Below are 16,370 nucleotides of genomic sequence, written 5' to 3'. Positions count from 1 at the left end.
GTTCCCTGTCACTTGCGCCACCTCAGTTCCTGGTCTCTGCCGCACTTCACCTTGATTCTTCCCTTCGTTTCTCCTTTGTTGCATCATCATCTTGCTGTGTGACTCACTTGCGCGGACACTCGGCTTGCCACGTGAGCACTGGCTCACTATGCAGGCACTCAGCTCACCACACGGGCACTTGGCTCACCGCGTGGGCACTCGGCTTGCCATGCAGGCACTGGCTCGATGTGCAGGCATGCTTTCTCTTCTTCTTTTTCACCAGGAGGCCCCAGGGATTGAACCCAGGTCCTCCATATGGAAGGTCGAGGCCTTATCCCTTGAACCACATCCACTTCCCTGAAAATAATCTTAATGTCTTTAAAATTTGAATTAAACATAAAATATACTTAATGAAACATTTTTTGAGTTGAACTTTGTGTTTGTATTTTGGGGACAAGCGTTTATTCATCTTTGCATCTCTGCTAACTCGAATAGTGCCCTGAAAACTCATTAAATGATTTTTGTTACCCAGTAAATATTTGTCGGTAAATATATTTTCATTTATCCCCATGTTTATTTTTAGCTTTCCCAGTCATAGATTTTTACACAGGTATAAATTTGGAGAGTGAAAGAAATTCTTGGATGATTATTCCTATAATTTTTATTTTCTGTAATTTCCAAGGCAGCATCAGAAAAGTCAAAACATTTTTAAAAATTACATTGGGAATATATTTTAAGTATTGTGAAATAAAATATTTCCTGTAAAATGATGATGATCATGGCTATTGAACTTTACTAATTTGGATTTGTCTTTTTTGTTTGGGCTTTTTTAGGGACCAGGGCTGGGGATTAAACTGGGGACCTCATAAATGGGAAGCCGGTGTTCAACCACTGAGCCACATTGGCTCCCCTGAGTTGTTTTTTTGTTTGTTTGTTTGCTTGTTGTTTTGTTTTTTTAGGATGCACAGGGAACCAAACCTAGGACCTCCTAGGCGGGAAGCATGTGCTCAACCACTTGAGCCCCATCTGCTCCTCAAGATTTGTTTTTACATGACAGTGTTACGTAAAGATAAGAATTACTGAAAATATTGGCCATGGCAATTAACAGTAAAACTTTGGAAGGCAAAATGATGGGCAAATAACCTTCAGTCATAAATGCAGATGATACCCAAGAGTGTTCCTAAGTTCCTTGGGTGTTCCTAAGTCTTTGACCTTCTGGAGTTACATCTCTTTTAATTTCAAATATAGTGGATTGAATCACCATCCCAGTCTTCCCCACATATCCTCAAGGATTCCAAAGAGCTTATATATCTCTGGTCATCTCTGGTTTGATTGCTTACTTCTGCTGCATTCTCAGTTTCTGTTTGTCACATCATTAGTGACAGTGACCCTTTCCTGGTAGCTCTTTGCCTCACATTTGGCATTAATGCACCACTACCTTAAAGCTATGTATCCCACTTTACTGAAGATTTCCATACTTCAGGAGAGAATTAGAATAGAGCAATGCCTGCCACTACCCTACATCTCTATATCGGGTATAACTATATTCAGAATCCACTTGGAAGTATATTGTTTGGCTAGCCTTGCTACCTTTTATCAAGGTCCACCTTGCTTCCACTTCTTAGAGAGAGCACCTTTCATAAATGTTTTATAGAGCCAATCTCCACCCTACTTTAAGAATATTTTACTCACTACCTACAGGAATTAGTTTCACTCTAGAATTCATCTCCCTTAGACACAAGAATCCACAGGAAAACAATTTTTTGAAGTCTGAGAAGTGGTGGTGATGGTGACAGCAGTGAATTCCAATAGCAGACCCTACAGGGCAGCCGTGGGCGTGACAAATGCTGTCCGTTGAGATTTCTGGGTGGGTAGGAAGTTAAAATGAGCTTTCTTATTCTTCCTGATTTTTTTTTTTTTTTTTGGTCTCTTCTGGGTACCTTTTGGATAAAACACACATACCCAAGATCTCCCAGCATCAAATAATTCTTCCCAGAAATTCTAAGTCCATATTTAAGGGAAGAAAATATTTCCCTAAAGCCAATATATTTTATTTATTTATTTATTATTTTTACTTTTTTGGTTTAAGTTTTTAAAAAATATATATTTATTTTTTTAAAAAAGATACTTAGATTACAAAAATGTTACATAAAAAATATAGGGGATTCCCATATGTCCCACTCCCTACTGCTCCCACACTTTCCCATATTAACAACATTCTTCATTAGTGTGGTACATTTGTTAAAATTGATGAACACATTTTGGAGCATTGCCACTAAGCATGGATTATAGTTTACATTGCAGTTTACACTCTCTTCTGCACAGTTTTGTAAGTTATGACAAGATATATATTGGTCAGTATCTGTCATTGCAATGTCATTCAGGATAATTCCCAAGTCTTGAAAATGCCCCCACATTACACCTGTTTTTCTCTGTCCCTCCCTTAGAACCTCCAGTGTCCACTGCCTCCACATCAGTGATAAAAGTTCTTCCATTGCTAGAATCACAGTAAGTCTATAGTAGAATACCATTAAGTCTACTCTAGTCCACCATTCATTCCCCAGTCCTGAGGATTCTGGGGTGGTGATGCCCACTCCACCTCTAATTGAGAGGGTAAAGCCAACACATCTTGCAAAGAACTTTTCCTGTCCACAATAAGTAGACTTTTTATACTTTCCACAGTATAATTTCAGACTTTTTCCCTCATATTTTTCTGTTATCTAGACAAAAATAAAACAGAGACCATTATATAACTTCTTCAAATAACAGAGTCATATAACCCTGATCACTACCCTTCACTAGGCAAAGATCTTGAAAAAGAAAATATGAGCATGTGAAAATCTATGTGACTCTATCAAAGTCTTAGGCAGGATTTCCTCCCCAATTAATTGTCTCAGAAAGCAGAAATGGAAGAGTAGAAAAATGTATTCTCTTGCTGTCCTGAGAAAGCCCCAATGTGATGGATTTTTTGTTTTTTGTTTTTGGTTTTTTATATTCTGGATTGGAAGAATAGAGCCTGAGTGATCTGATTCTGTCCACAGGGATGAAAGAAATTTGTAGTAGTCATGGATGAACCATTTCCTGTCCAAGATCTTCTGGGAGACTTTGGTAGTTTACCTTAAGCTCATCTGGTTTTTTTGCATGATCTTCTGAGAATTCTAAACTGATCCCCACCTTCAGTGAAACCCTTTTATCTCGTTTTGTAGGCTCTTCTTATTGAGCTGGGTCCAAGGCTGGCCTCTTCTCCTATGATTATTTTGACCCTTGAAGGAGGACCTGCCCTGTCGCCACAGGGCCTGAGATTGTGTGGCGGTGCGGGATCCCTGAGCTTCATTCCAGAGCTGTTTGTAAGGTTTCCTCACACCACATCCAGGTGAGAGTGAAGTTCGGGAGCAGTCACTAAGATTTTAAATCAAGGCTCTGCCTAGGGCTAGGAGTCAAGCTAGAACTAGAACATTGGTCAATTGTCTCCCAGACCAGTCCAATCTGAGCTAATTTAATCTTTTCCTTTTTGAAGTTATGTTATTGACCCCACCCAGTATTCGCAGACTTGGGAGAATAAAGGGGGTATTTAAAAAATTAGTGTTTGAACTTTTGAGTTTCCTATAATGCTTGGGCTACTTCCTCTCTGAGTCCAGTTTCAGAATGCAAATAAGAATTAGCTATTACAATTCTAAAGTACTACTAAAGTGATAAACACTGTGCTTAGAACTTTTTCTGGTTCTCTTAGCAGAACAATTTGAACAGACAGTGAAGTTATTTTTCTTTTCAAGTAAAATTGATGAGATGTCAGATAGAATTTCTCTACCTATGCATAAAAACATTAAAAAAATAAATGTTTTAGAGAAATAACTGGACTTGACTATATTTATCTTTGATTACCCTTATGAAAGGATGTGCTTTTAGAGAAAATAGTTTATTTTATTAATTTCACTGGGCTTCCAGAAGAGCAGTTTAGTAAGCATGACTTCTCTCCTTCATCTTCCCCAGAAGCCCCAATAGTTTATTTTAAAGCTAATTCTAGAGTAAATTCTTTTGATCTCAGTGCTATCACTTAGAGAATTATAATGTGGTTTTGCAATTCTTGGCTAGAATTCAGGGCCTTAAAAAACAACAATATCAAAGGTCTTAGATTTTTTTTGTTAAATAATTTGAGTTTAATGAAACTCCTCTGTATATTTTTAAAAGAACAAACCCTGAGGATCTTTATAGCAAGGAAGAAAATAACCAACTGTTCTTCAAATAATGGAGTTGGTCCCATGTTTTGAAAGTTTGTTGTTTTTGTTTTTAAGGAGGTGGTAGGTATTGAACTAAGGACCTCATACATGGGGAACAGGTGCTCAACCACTGAGCTGCTCTCTTAATGAGATGGCTGTGCAAGCAAGGGGAAGGGAGGTGAGAGGACATGTTTCTCATCTCCTCATTTATCCCTTCCCAGTCCTCCCGCGGCATCAGAAGACACATTTAGGCCCCATGCGTTCTTCCACTGGAGGAAGCAGTCATCCTTATCCTAAGGCTGTACTGAAAATTTCCTCAAGGAAAGTCTGTCTTTTCGGGGATTCACCTTGTTTTTCCTCTTCTTGCTTTCTGACCTTTCTACTCCCCCCCCCCCCCCCCTTTTCTTCATTTCGTACTCATATCTGTAATGCTTTGGCCTCTTTTTTCTCTCTGGCTTCAATTTTAAAATACAGAACTGGACCCACCATGTGAATATCATTATGTACATACTGACAATATTATAACCCTCTAATTACTAATACTAAAGGGGTGTTTTTGTGGGTGAAAATGGATAACTGGGACTTTATGATTATTTTTAATATGTTTCTTATCTAGCTTTTAGAAATGATTGTTTCTGTTAATTAAAGTGTTATATAAGCATAAGAAATATACAACTTACCAGATGTTGGCTATCTGTGGACACACAAGGGTTGACATGTTTTTGAACCAGCACAATCACAATGAAAAATTCAGTTCTTTTATTAGCACAATTCCCACTTTGCCTCAAGTCTATCCAGCCACCAGTTTCCTTCTTCCTTACAGTCTTTGCCTCAGGTACATTCAACCCAGCTTCTCTCCACTCCATCTTCCTCCATAAAAAGAGTAGCTCCCCCTGCCCTCAACTCACCCTAAGTTCTTTCCATTCTACTTCATCCCACTTGCTGCAAAAAAGCTTGGATCTAAGTTTCATTTGTACTGTATAAAAGCATTTCCTAACGAAACCAGTGTCTCCCTGTGAGCAGTGTTTCTCAACCAGTGCCACTTTTGTCCCTCAAGGGACATTTGGCAATGTCTGGAGACATTTTTGATTGTTACATCTGTGAGGGTGCTACATCCTACAGTCCCCCAAAACAAAGAATCCCTGGCCCAAATTATCAACAGTGCCTCTGTTGAGAAACCCTGCAGTGATGACATTATTGTATTAGCTGACAATGGGGCAGTGAGTAATCAATATTTTCTACTCTGCTCCTATTGAAGTGTTATTAATTCTGTGTAATGAGTTATAAGTTTTACACACATACATCCCTGCATACATTCCAGTCAATAAAGAGCTGTTGTACATTAGCTATATGCCGGGCCCTGAGCCAGAAGGCACTCCTACGTTGCTCAGGGAGAACAGACAATGAAATCCCTCATGAGAGGGGCTCTGATTGTGTAAAGGCATCTAGCCTGGACTGATCTGAAAAATTTATTGACGGACTCTGTAGTGGGTTGCAATGTGTTCCCCAAAAAGATATGTTCAAGTCCTAACCCCTGGTACTATTTGGAAATAGTGTCTTTGCAGATATAACCAACTTAAGATGAAGTCATACTGGATTAGGGTGGACCCTAAATCCAATGGCAGCTGAATTTACAGGAAGCAGAGAGGACACACAGAGTTACAGAGAAGCCATGTGACATTGGGGACAGAGACTGGAGTGATGCAGCTACAAAAGAAGGAACACCAAGAATGACCAGGAGCCACCAGAGACTCAGAAGAGACAAGGAAGAATTCTCCTCTCAAGCCTTCAGAGCGAGCGCAGCCCTGCCTCAAGAGCCTCAAGAAGTCTTGAGAACACGTTTCTGTTGCTTTAAGCCACCCAGTTTGTGGTGCCTTGTTATGGCAGTTCCAGGAAAGCAAAATAGAGTCTGAGAAGGAAGAGGTCTGAATTGAGCCTGGAAGAATAAGTAGGAAGAAAGCAGGTAAAAGGAAGGTGAGAAGCAAATTTCATGCTAAAGGAAATGAATGGGCAAGACATATAGTTAGAGAGGTGGGCTGGAGCAAATTCTGGAGGACGCCTGTTGCTGTCCTGACAGCCATCAACTGTTCCTTAAAGGTAACCGGGAGGGTTTTCAAGAGGGTAGTGGAAGCTTGATGAGATTGATATTTCAGAAATGTCATTTGGGGGTAGCATGAAGAAAGAAGAAACTAGATTGACTATTTCTGAAATTTATTGGAGAACTAATGAGGAGTAGGATCATTTTAAAAGAAATGGGGATGGAGCAAAGGGGCCAGTTGGAGAGATATTTAGGAGACAGAACTGAAAGGACTGGGAGCAAGGTGGAGTTGGGGATGAGAGATGCAGAAATCCAGCATGACTCTCAAATTTTAGGTGTGGTACCATTTCCCAAGTTGGGGAAGGACAGGAGGAGGATGAAGTTTCTGGGATGAGATAGAAACTCAAGTTTTGGACATATATTTGCATCATCAAATTTTTTCATCTGTAAAAGTAATACCCATGTTTTTTCAAAAAGCTTGGAAAAGAAAGAGAAATACAAAATCTTCATCCAGAAGAAACCAGTGCTAAAATTTGGGTGGAGGTATATTGTGTAACATATTGTATGATTCCAATTATATAAAGTGTAAGTAAAATCAATTTATAATGATGAAGGTTGATTAGTGGTTATGTAAGGCTAGGGAAGGCATGCTAAGGGGTGTGGAGTTTTTTTTTTTGGCGTAATGAAATAGTTCTAAAATTTTTTTGTGATGATGAGTGCACAACATTATCATTATACTAAAAGCCTTTGGTTATAGATAGATCATAAAGTATGTGACTATATCTCAGTAAAACTGCTTAATAAATAAACAAACAATTGTGCAAGAATAGCCAGAAATAGAAGCCATGAAGAGCAGGGCAAACAGAGAGACTGAGAGGTAAAGAATTTTGTTTGTTCTTTGTTTATTATTATTATTGAAATAATGAAAATGCTCTAATAATGACTGAAGTGATGAATACACAACTATGTGATTATACCAAATACCATTGCTTGCACACTTTGGATGAACTGTGTGCTTTATTAATCTGTATCAATACAATTGATTTGTTAAAAAAATTTTGGGTAGCATTTTTTTCCAATTTTTTATATGTGGAAAAAATACACATTTAAAAAATACTATTATAAATTACAGTGCTTTACACACTGCTTCTTTTCACTTTGCAATATATTGTAAGCATCCCCGTGTCACTGACTAGCCTTTTACATTTTAATGACTGCACAGTATCCCACTGTATGGCAGTACCATAATTTATTCCGCCATTTTCATTGTTGGAGGTTTAGATTGCTTTGGGATTCTCTCTTGTCTCTCTCTCTCTCTCTTTTTTAGAAATCATGCTTGATGCCTTCACAGGTTGAGTCCTCTGGAAGCATATAGAAATGGAGTTTGAGGTGCACGATATTTATGAGGGATGGACTCCTGTGAAAGGAGGCAGGAAGAAGCAGGATAGAAAGTGGGAGAAGTTGACCTGTGACACCTGCCTCAGCCTCAGCACACCCCATGGGTCTATGCAAAGGCCCGTCAGAGTTTCTCCACACTGGATGGGAATGGCTGGACTTTTACAACCTCACCTCACTCAGTCACCAGATGTGGGTTGCTCTGGCAAGGGCATGGCGCTGGTCTAGGCTGCGCACTGCGGCTAAGGCAGTCGCTCAAGGCGGTGTCAGCTGCAGGCTCACTGCTGACCCCATTCCCCAGGGCTCTCCTGAGTGGAGATTCGGGAGCTTCTCTGTGTCCACCATGGATGCTCATTTTGTGCATCTATCTTTGCTGAGATCCTTAGGATAAATTCCCAGAAGTGGAATTGCTGAGATAGAGCATGGGCATTTTAAAAACTTTTTTGTATTTATTGTCAAGGTAATGCCCAGAAAGATTGTGCTAACCCTCCCACCAGAAAGTAGTTCGTTGTTAACGTATAAGAAACGTGACGTTTTATGTTTTCAGATATTGAGAGTTATCAAGGTCAAAAGAAATAATCTTATGTTTTATTGTTGTCAATTTCATTAACTGATATGGCAGGCACCCTTCTCTATAGCACTAAATATATCTTCCTAGAAGGATAAAACATAGCAATGACTAAAGTTAGATGATAAAGAATTGGATTTGGGTTTTCTGAGTTGCAAACTTGCAATATCAAAGAAACTGAGCAATGGTTGGTCCTGAGCTGACTTGAAATAGAGTTTGCAACACCATGCAGCTCTTTCCATAGGGTTATTTGAGCAAATAAATGAAATCCTCATTATTGGGAAAATTATATTTGACATACTACTTACTGTTAGACAATGCTAAATACCTGTCACTTATTAAGTGTCTACCCCATGATGAGTAATGCCCTGGGCTTTTATATGTACTATCACATTTAATTTCACAACAACCCTTTGAAGAAGTTATTATCCCCACATTCTTCAGATGAGAAAACTTAGCTCAGAAAATTTGGTAACTTGATAACCTAAATCACAGGGATTCCTAAGCCTGTGCCCCTCTTTCATTCCTGTGCTGCTGCCCCCCAAAGCTATGCCATGTTACATAGTAGCAGTTTTAAGCATCATAATATATGTACATATTAACTTTAATAACAATAACCCTCATGAGACCTGCTGAATGTTTGTCCTACTGGACTAGGAGGGCATGGATTTTGTGTCTGGTTTTTTTTTTTTCATTTTCATATCACTTAAAGCATCTGGCACTTTACACATATGAGGGACTCAACTAAATATTTAACAGAACAGTTACTGAATAGCCAGCAAGAAAGAAATACCTCCCTAGTTTCTTTCATTCGTTCTCCTCTTTTTGGGTTTGGCCTGCTCATAGTGTGGCCAGGAGCAGATAGATGGCCCCGCCCAATTAATACCTCTGGCTTCAGCAGGAACAATTTTATTCAGAAGCTGGTCAGCTCTCAAGCTCTCATAAACAGACCCATTGATTACAAACAGTGCCAGTTTAAAAAAAAAAAAAGCCCAACAACAACAGAAAAAGCCCAACACAAATAAACCTACCAAATAAACAAAAACATTCTCTAAAATTACCTCAATCCTTAAGAATGTGGGTGTTGAGTCTTTATTCAGAGGACTAAATGGAATCTAATCCAATGTTTAGATCTAACTTCCAGGTAACAAGAAATACAAAGGAGAAACAAGTTAAGAACAGGTCAGAGAAGCCAAAGGACAAATGCAGAAAGTGGCCTGGTTTCTTCAAGACAAGGTTATTGCAAGAAAATAAAAGGAGAGGGGGGCACAGGAAAGACAGGGAGAATAATCAAGGTTATAAAAGATGTAACCAAATACAATACGTGGTCCTTGTTTGGATCTTGGTCTGAATATATCACCTGGAAACATTTCGGGGTGAGTTGACACAACCGAATCCAGATTTGTATGAATTGATATTAGGTAATTATTGTTAGCTTCAATTAGGTGTGAAAATAGTGTTGTGGTTATGTAGGAAAGTGTCCTTTTTAAAATGAGATGCATATTGTAATATTTATGGGTACATATTATGACTATCTTTACTCGAAAACTCTCCAACAGAAAGGGATGATGAAACAAATAAGGCAAATATAAACAACTGTCAAATACAGGCGGTAGGTTTTAGGTATTCATTATACTAGTCTTTCTGCTTTATGTTTGAGCAGTCTTTGTGTTCTGTTTCTGTTTCTAATAACAAAAAGTAAACAACTCCAAAATTAGAAGACTAAGGGGTTGCATCCCTCACAGGGGAGTACGGACCCACCCTTGTGTGTTCCTCCAAGGACTAACTCATCTAAGAGGGGGCCTGGATGAAGTGGCAGGAGCGCGGAGCTTGGAGAAACGAGCCGCTTCTTCTGAGACCTCTGGTGTGAGAAGCGCGCACAGCAAGGCAATCCGCGCGCCCCCGGCCCTTTGCGCCGCACAGCGCCTAGGGGCGGCGGAGGATTTAGCCTAACCTGTCATCTCTCTGTCTCCTGTGTGTACCTAAACCTTCGGGTGGTGGAGGGCTGATGCTGGGCGTGAGGCTGGTCAAGTGGCCCTGAACGGGGCGGAGCCGGAGGGGAGAAATGAAACATTCCCCTTCTCTCGAAATGGGGAGAGGGGTGTTGAGTGACAGGCACCCTACACCTCTCTCACCTGGAGGCGGGGCGGAGCTGGGATAAATGGACTGCAAGTCTGGAGGCCACTACCCTCACCTGCCGCCAGGAGGGTGTGGTGGCCGTAAGCGGAGGACACCTTGGGGGTGGGGACGGCAGCTCACCTGGCCGACCCGGCGCGGGACCGCGCGGGCAGGGTGAGCGGGAGCGGCGCGCGCGGGAGTCGGGCCTCAGGTGAGGGCGGCGGGCAGGGCCGCGCTCCCCAGCGGAGGAAGTTTCTGGGCGGGAAAAGATGCAATTGTGTGCAGCTGTTCTTGGTATGAAAAGCAGGCCCCGGGGCCGCGAACCCAGAGGGCGCCGTTTTCTAGGGGCCCCAGGAGAGCACCAGGCGGCTCCGCGTGGGGAGGCGGGAAGGATGCGGGCGCGGGGTCGCGTCCCCTGAGGGCGCAGCCGCGGTACGGGCGGGCCGCGCGGGAGCGTGGCCCCGGTCCCGGCCTCCTGCGGACGGTGGCATCCCTCAGTCCAGACAGTCTGACCACAAAGGCGGCAGCGGCCGGGAGCCCCCAGGAGCCGCGAGTGGGTGGGGGCGGGTGTAGACGGAAGCGGCGACTCCGCGGGCCGGGGGTGGTTTGGGGCGGGGCGATTCCGGAGACGACTGCGGTCGTGCGGCGGCTCCGCGAGTCCAATCGGGCGCCCGCCCGGCCCAGCCCGCGCTGCCTCGGGTCGGCGTCCCCGCCTCCTGCTCCCTTCCCCGACGCCCGGTCCCCGCGGACCGTGGTTCATTTTCCGGAGTTTAGAGAAAGCAACGCCTTCGGTTTCTTGTGGGGTCGAAGCAGTAACTAAACGCAGAAGGCACCGAAAGGGAAGAGAACCCAGGAGTCTCGGAGCCGGAGCAGAGGCGGCGGTGGCGCCTGTCCCCTCCCTGCCCGAGACGCGTGTGGGACGCCCCGCTCCTCCGCGCACGCACTCGTTTCTCTCTCCTGTCTTGTCCTAGTCGTAGAAGGGATGGAGGAGGCAGAGGCCGACTGCGCCGTAGCTTTCGCCGAGGCTCAGAGATGGGTGGAGGTGAGTGCCTTTTACTCCACTCCTTTCCCCACGAGTTGGTGGCTAAGGTGAGGGCGGCCCCGGCGACTTTGCGCTCCAGCCTCCTCCCTCCACCTCCGCGTTGGTTTGTGCGCTCAGTTTTGAAACCCCTTCGTCTCTTGTCGGTCCAGCGCTGTCGTCGACCCAACGGTCTCGGCTTCCCCAGAGCTCCTCCGCCGGCTCGGGACCGCGCATCACTGTGGTCCAGCACGGGTTGGCTCCAGCTTGTCCGGGATATCTCTCTGGGGACACAGTCCAGGGGACGCGGCTCAGTGCTGGGTCAGGGCCCTCGGGTGGATTTCTTTGGAATGGCTGGAAGCGGGGATACCCAACACGTACCAGAATGAGAATGGGTATGTGTATTAAGTGTGGGTGTGGGGAGAGGTGGGGTGGGTGGGCAGGTGGAGGACAGAAGACACCGACGCGACACCTCGGGAGACACTTTCCTGGCAGCATCCAAAATCCAGGAGCTAGTGTTGGGGCAAGTCCTCCTTCGATTTCGGCATTCCCGGGTTCACTCACTGAAGTGTTGTTGCTTTCTCAGCTGTGCCTCCGAGACTGCTAAGATCATTTTACTCCTTCTTTCTCATAGAAAAGATAGGTGTCTCTTGGAAGTTTCTTCCTGCTGTTTCATCAGTGCCTTGAGGTTTAGTTTTATTCTGTCGAAGGCTAAGAAGATTAATACTGGGACTTCTAGCCATTATTCTACTAGATGAAAAAGATGACTTAGAAATGTTTTATTTGAATATATGGATGGATATATTTTAAAGACTAAACTTGAAAAGCAAATTCTTGAATAGTAAATAACTTGGTCAGTGTTAATAAAATGTTGACTCATCGACTTTTGTTTTATAAAAAAGGAAATAAGTGATTACTTTCTCTCCTAGAAATATAGTGCTGTTACTATTCACTCCATTTTCTTGCTTCTGTAGAGTAAGTTTGTCACAAGGCTTAAATATTTTTAATGTTCATTTTGATTCAAAGTTGTGCTTTCATTTTATGGGGACTCTTTGCAAGTTCACCCAAAAATGCATGCGAATGAGTACATTCTGAAGTTTCTCTTAATTCTGATTTGTGCTTAAGTTTTTGGCTTTAAGGAAGCTATAACAATGGTAGCTTCCTCCTTCAGTATTTGTTAGATGTGTGAGTACTGATAAATGTCACAATGATGGTTACATTTTTTGGATTATTGCTGTAGGTAGGTTAGTCCTTACCACAAGTGAGTAATTTTTTAAATGTGCATTTTAAAAAATGAGTGGTTTTTATGGATACATCATAATAAATTGTATGGTTACATTAAAAAAAATAGGGGATGATGTGGGGGAGGGAGGGGGTACATGGGAATCCCTCATACTTTAGATGTAACTTTTCTGTAATCTAAAACCTTTTAAAAAATAAAATATTCTAAAAAATGTTTTATTTGGAAATAACTTCAAACTTATAGGAAAGTTTCAAAATAATTCAGAAATGATACATGGAACTCCAATGTATCCCACACCCAGGTATCCAGATTCAGGAACTGTTAGCATTTTGCAACATTTGCTATATCATTCTATCACCTTCATCTTCCTCATCCATCGACCTATCATCTATCTATAATCATTATCATCTGTTTTCTAAACACTGGAGAGCATACATCATGCTCCTAACACTAAATATTTCCATGTCCATTTTCTGAGAATAAGGATGCTCACTTATGTCACTGCTTTAAGTACAGGTAAAAAGTTGAATTTAATGTGAGGCAAGGGAAGTCTTACCAGCATATGTAAAGTACAGCCACAAATCAAGAGCCACGTCTCAGAAAATTGTTGCCTACATTCACCTTGCAGGCAGTTAGGAGTCTTTTTTTTTTAAGATTTATTTATTTAATTCCCCCCCCCCCCCCCCCCCCCCCCCCGTTGTCTATTCTCTGTGTCTATTTGCTGCGTCTTTGTCCGCTTCTATTATCAGCGGCACGGGAAGTGTGGGCGGTGCCATTCCTGGGCAGGCTGCACGTTCTTTCGCGCTGGGTGGCTCTCCTTACTTGGTACACTCCTTGAGCGTGGGGCTCCCCTACGTGGGGAACACCCCTGCTTGGCAGGACACTCCTTGCGTGCATCAGCACTGCTCATGGGCCAGCTCCACACAGGTCAAGGAGGCCCAGGGTTTGAACCACAGACCTCCCATGTGGTAGACGGACGCCTTAACCACTGGGCCAAGTCCGTTTCCCAGTTAGGAGTCATTGATGCTCCTTGGTGGTTTACTCAAAACATTAAAAAATTCTAATTGTTTAAAGATGATTCCACATGAAAAAACAACATATTCAAGTATCCTAAAGCAAACAGTATTTAAAAATAATTAATTAAAGGTGTATCTAAAGTATTCTTAAAGAGATAAATCCACACAGAAAAACATGAAGAGAATAGGCACTTAAGTGGTAAATTAGGTTAGTTGTCTTTTTGGATTGAAACTTTGAGCTGGTCTGAAAGTGACTTAGAAATATTGGGGGTGGTGATGGTAAGGAGAAGTTAGAGAAGAATAAGAGCTGTATTTTGAATTGAAATGTGAGTGGAAAAATTCCAGCAATGTAGTTAAGAAATAACTTTCCTCATTCATGAACTTTGAAAAGTCAGGGCTTCCAACGGTAATTTTCCATTAGTAGTATTTGTTCTTCATAATTTTAGAAGAGAAATTAAACTTGCCTTTTTGTCTCTTGAGTGTTGGGGTTGGAGAGAGGGAGAAGGGAAGAAATACAGGAAAGTTTTTGGTCATATGTGGTTCCTGTGTAGAGTTGGTATCGTCATACTTTGTTATCAGGAAGTTTGTGAATATGTATGGTTTCATACCCTTTTCTTTTCAAGTATACAAGTATAATTTTGAAAACTATAAATCTTCATTTGTCACAGCTTCTTTATAACTGTAGGGTTACTGTGAAAAATTTGCATATAATAACATTCAGGGAAAGTGTATTATGATAAAAGTTAGCATGGTGTATGGTAAATGTACTCGTCCTTCAACTCCCATCCCACCCTATTCTAAAAGTGTTTATCAGCAGTGATTTGCCAGTTCTGTGAGGTATTTTGTTCATTATTCTCAGAAAGATGAATTTTTCTAAAGGTTTTGTCATGTCCTTTTAATATAGTTAATGAAATTGACACTAGTTTTTTTTTTTTTCCCTAGCTACCTGGAGCAAGGCAGTGTTTTCATTGAAGATACATAAATAATTTACAGGTTCACATATACTTTTTTTTTTTAAGGAGGTACTGGGGATTGAAACTGGGACCTTATATATATGCAAAGCAGGTGCTCAACGACTGAGCTACACCCATTCCCACATATACTTCCTTTAAACATTTTTTAAAATTTTTATTTTTAAAAGATACTTAGATTATATAAATGTTACATAATAAATACAGGGGATTCCCTTGTGCCCCACTCCCTACGGCTCCCACATTTTCCCACATTATCAACAGCTTTTATTAGTGTGGTACATCCATTGCAATTGATGCACATTTTGGAGCATTGCCACTAAGCATGGCTTATAGCTTACATTGTAGTTTGCACTCTCTCCCACACAATTCTGTAGGTTATGGCAAGATATATAATGGCCTGTATCTGTCATTGCAGTATCATTCTTGACGATTCCCAAGTCCCGAAAATGCTCCTGTGTTATCCATGTTTTTCCCTCTCTTCTGCCCTCAGACCCTCTAGTGGCCACTGCCTCCACATCAATGATATTGTGATTCTAGCAATGGAAGAAATTATAAGTCTATGGTAGAATACCGATAAGTTTACTTTAACCCATAGTTCATTCCCCAGTCCTGAGGATTCTGGGATGGTGATTACCACTCCACCTCTAATTGAGAGGGGGCGTCAATCCCATATTACTGATGGATGGGACTCTCTTGCTTGCATTTGTAGACTCTCTCAGTTCCTTGGTATGGTGGTTGTACACCATCTCCTCCTCGTTAGTATTTCTGGATGAGTCCAATGAACTGGAGAGTAGGTGTTGAAACTCAGTTGAGATTCAGGGCCCAGCTGGCACATGCACAGCCCAAAGATTTAAGTCTCTTGGACGTATACTTACCAACTCCAGTACTAATTATAGGTTCAAATAGAAAGGACAGTAGAGCCATGTGCAGGGAAACCACAACTGAGTCCAACTCTGTCATACTGGGGAGCATAAATTCCAAAGTAAGGCCCACTGGCAAGGCACCAAAGTCCGGCGCTATCTGCCTGCCTCTAGTGCCTGGATGTCTCCAGAGCCCTCAGTGTCCCTGCTATTTAGGGTGGTATCTACTTTGGCTGTCAATGAGATCCTGCTGAGACGTGTGTAACTGTGTATAAGCGTAACCTCTGGAATGACATACTTTGAAGTATCTTAGCCATATAAACTCATTTGTTTTTACCCTTTCCCTTTTTGGTCAAGGTCTTTCTCCTAGTTGCATTGCTAGTTGGGGCTTGGCAGTAATCTCTCTGTGCCAGGGAGGCTCATCCGCGGGCCCACATGTACTTTTGGTATAATCTCGAATGTGAAGTGACAGCAGTGTGTTCACAATCAGGTTCATTTTAATCTTCCAGCTAATGTTCAACTTTGCTAGCTTTGCTTTATAACCAAATCACATATTTTAAAATACACACAAAGTATATTTCCTCTCTCCTTGCCAAAACCTCTTAACTCTAAAAAACCCTAATTAGAAGATAAAAGATTGATTTCTTTTTTTTTTAAATTTCTCTCCTCTCCCCTCCCCCCCACCCCGCCAGTTGTCTGCTCTCTGTGTCCATTCACTGTGTGCTCTTCTGTGACTGCTTCTATCCTTATCCGCGGCACCAGGGATCTGTGTTTCTTTTTGTTGCATCATCTTGTTGTGTCAGCTCTCTGTGTGTGCATCGCCGTTCCTGGGCAGGCTGCACTTTCTTTCGTACTGGGCGGCTCTCCTTACGGGGCGCACTCCTCGCGCGTGGGGCTTCCCTGCGTGGGGGACACCCCTGCATGGCAGGGCACTCCTTGCACGC

The 16,370-nt window shown here is 42.2% G+C and overlaps 1 protein-coding gene across 7 annotated transcripts in view; it reads left to right on the top strand.

The window, feature by feature from the left end:
- The first annotated feature begins 10,682 nt into the window (after positions 1-10,682).
- The window catches only part of LMO7 (LIM domain 7), a 231,272-nt gene continuing 225,584 nt past the window's right edge, over positions 10,683-16,370 (top strand). The window contains exon 1 of one of the 7 annotated variants that reach the window (XM_058276567.2): positions 10,683-11,357. In XM_058276567.2, coding sequence (XP_058132550.1) covers positions 11,298-11,357 — 60 coding nt within the window. In that variant the 5' untranslated portion in view covers positions 10,683-11,297. The remainder of the gene's footprint in view (positions 11,358-16,370) is intronic. The other 6 variants (XM_023584944.3, XM_058276576.2, XM_058276574.2 and 3 more) reach the window with 6 other exon arrangements.

Source organism: Dasypus novemcinctus, chromosome 15, assembly GCF_030445035.2.
Source record: "Dasypus novemcinctus isolate mDasNov1 chromosome 15, mDasNov1.1.hap2, whole genome shotgun sequence".
Lineage (NCBI taxonomy): Eukaryota > Metazoa > Chordata > Mammalia > Cingulata > Dasypodidae > Dasypus > Dasypus novemcinctus.
Note: the sequence above shows the minus strand (reverse complement) of the source record. Positions and strands in the feature narration are given on the sequence as shown.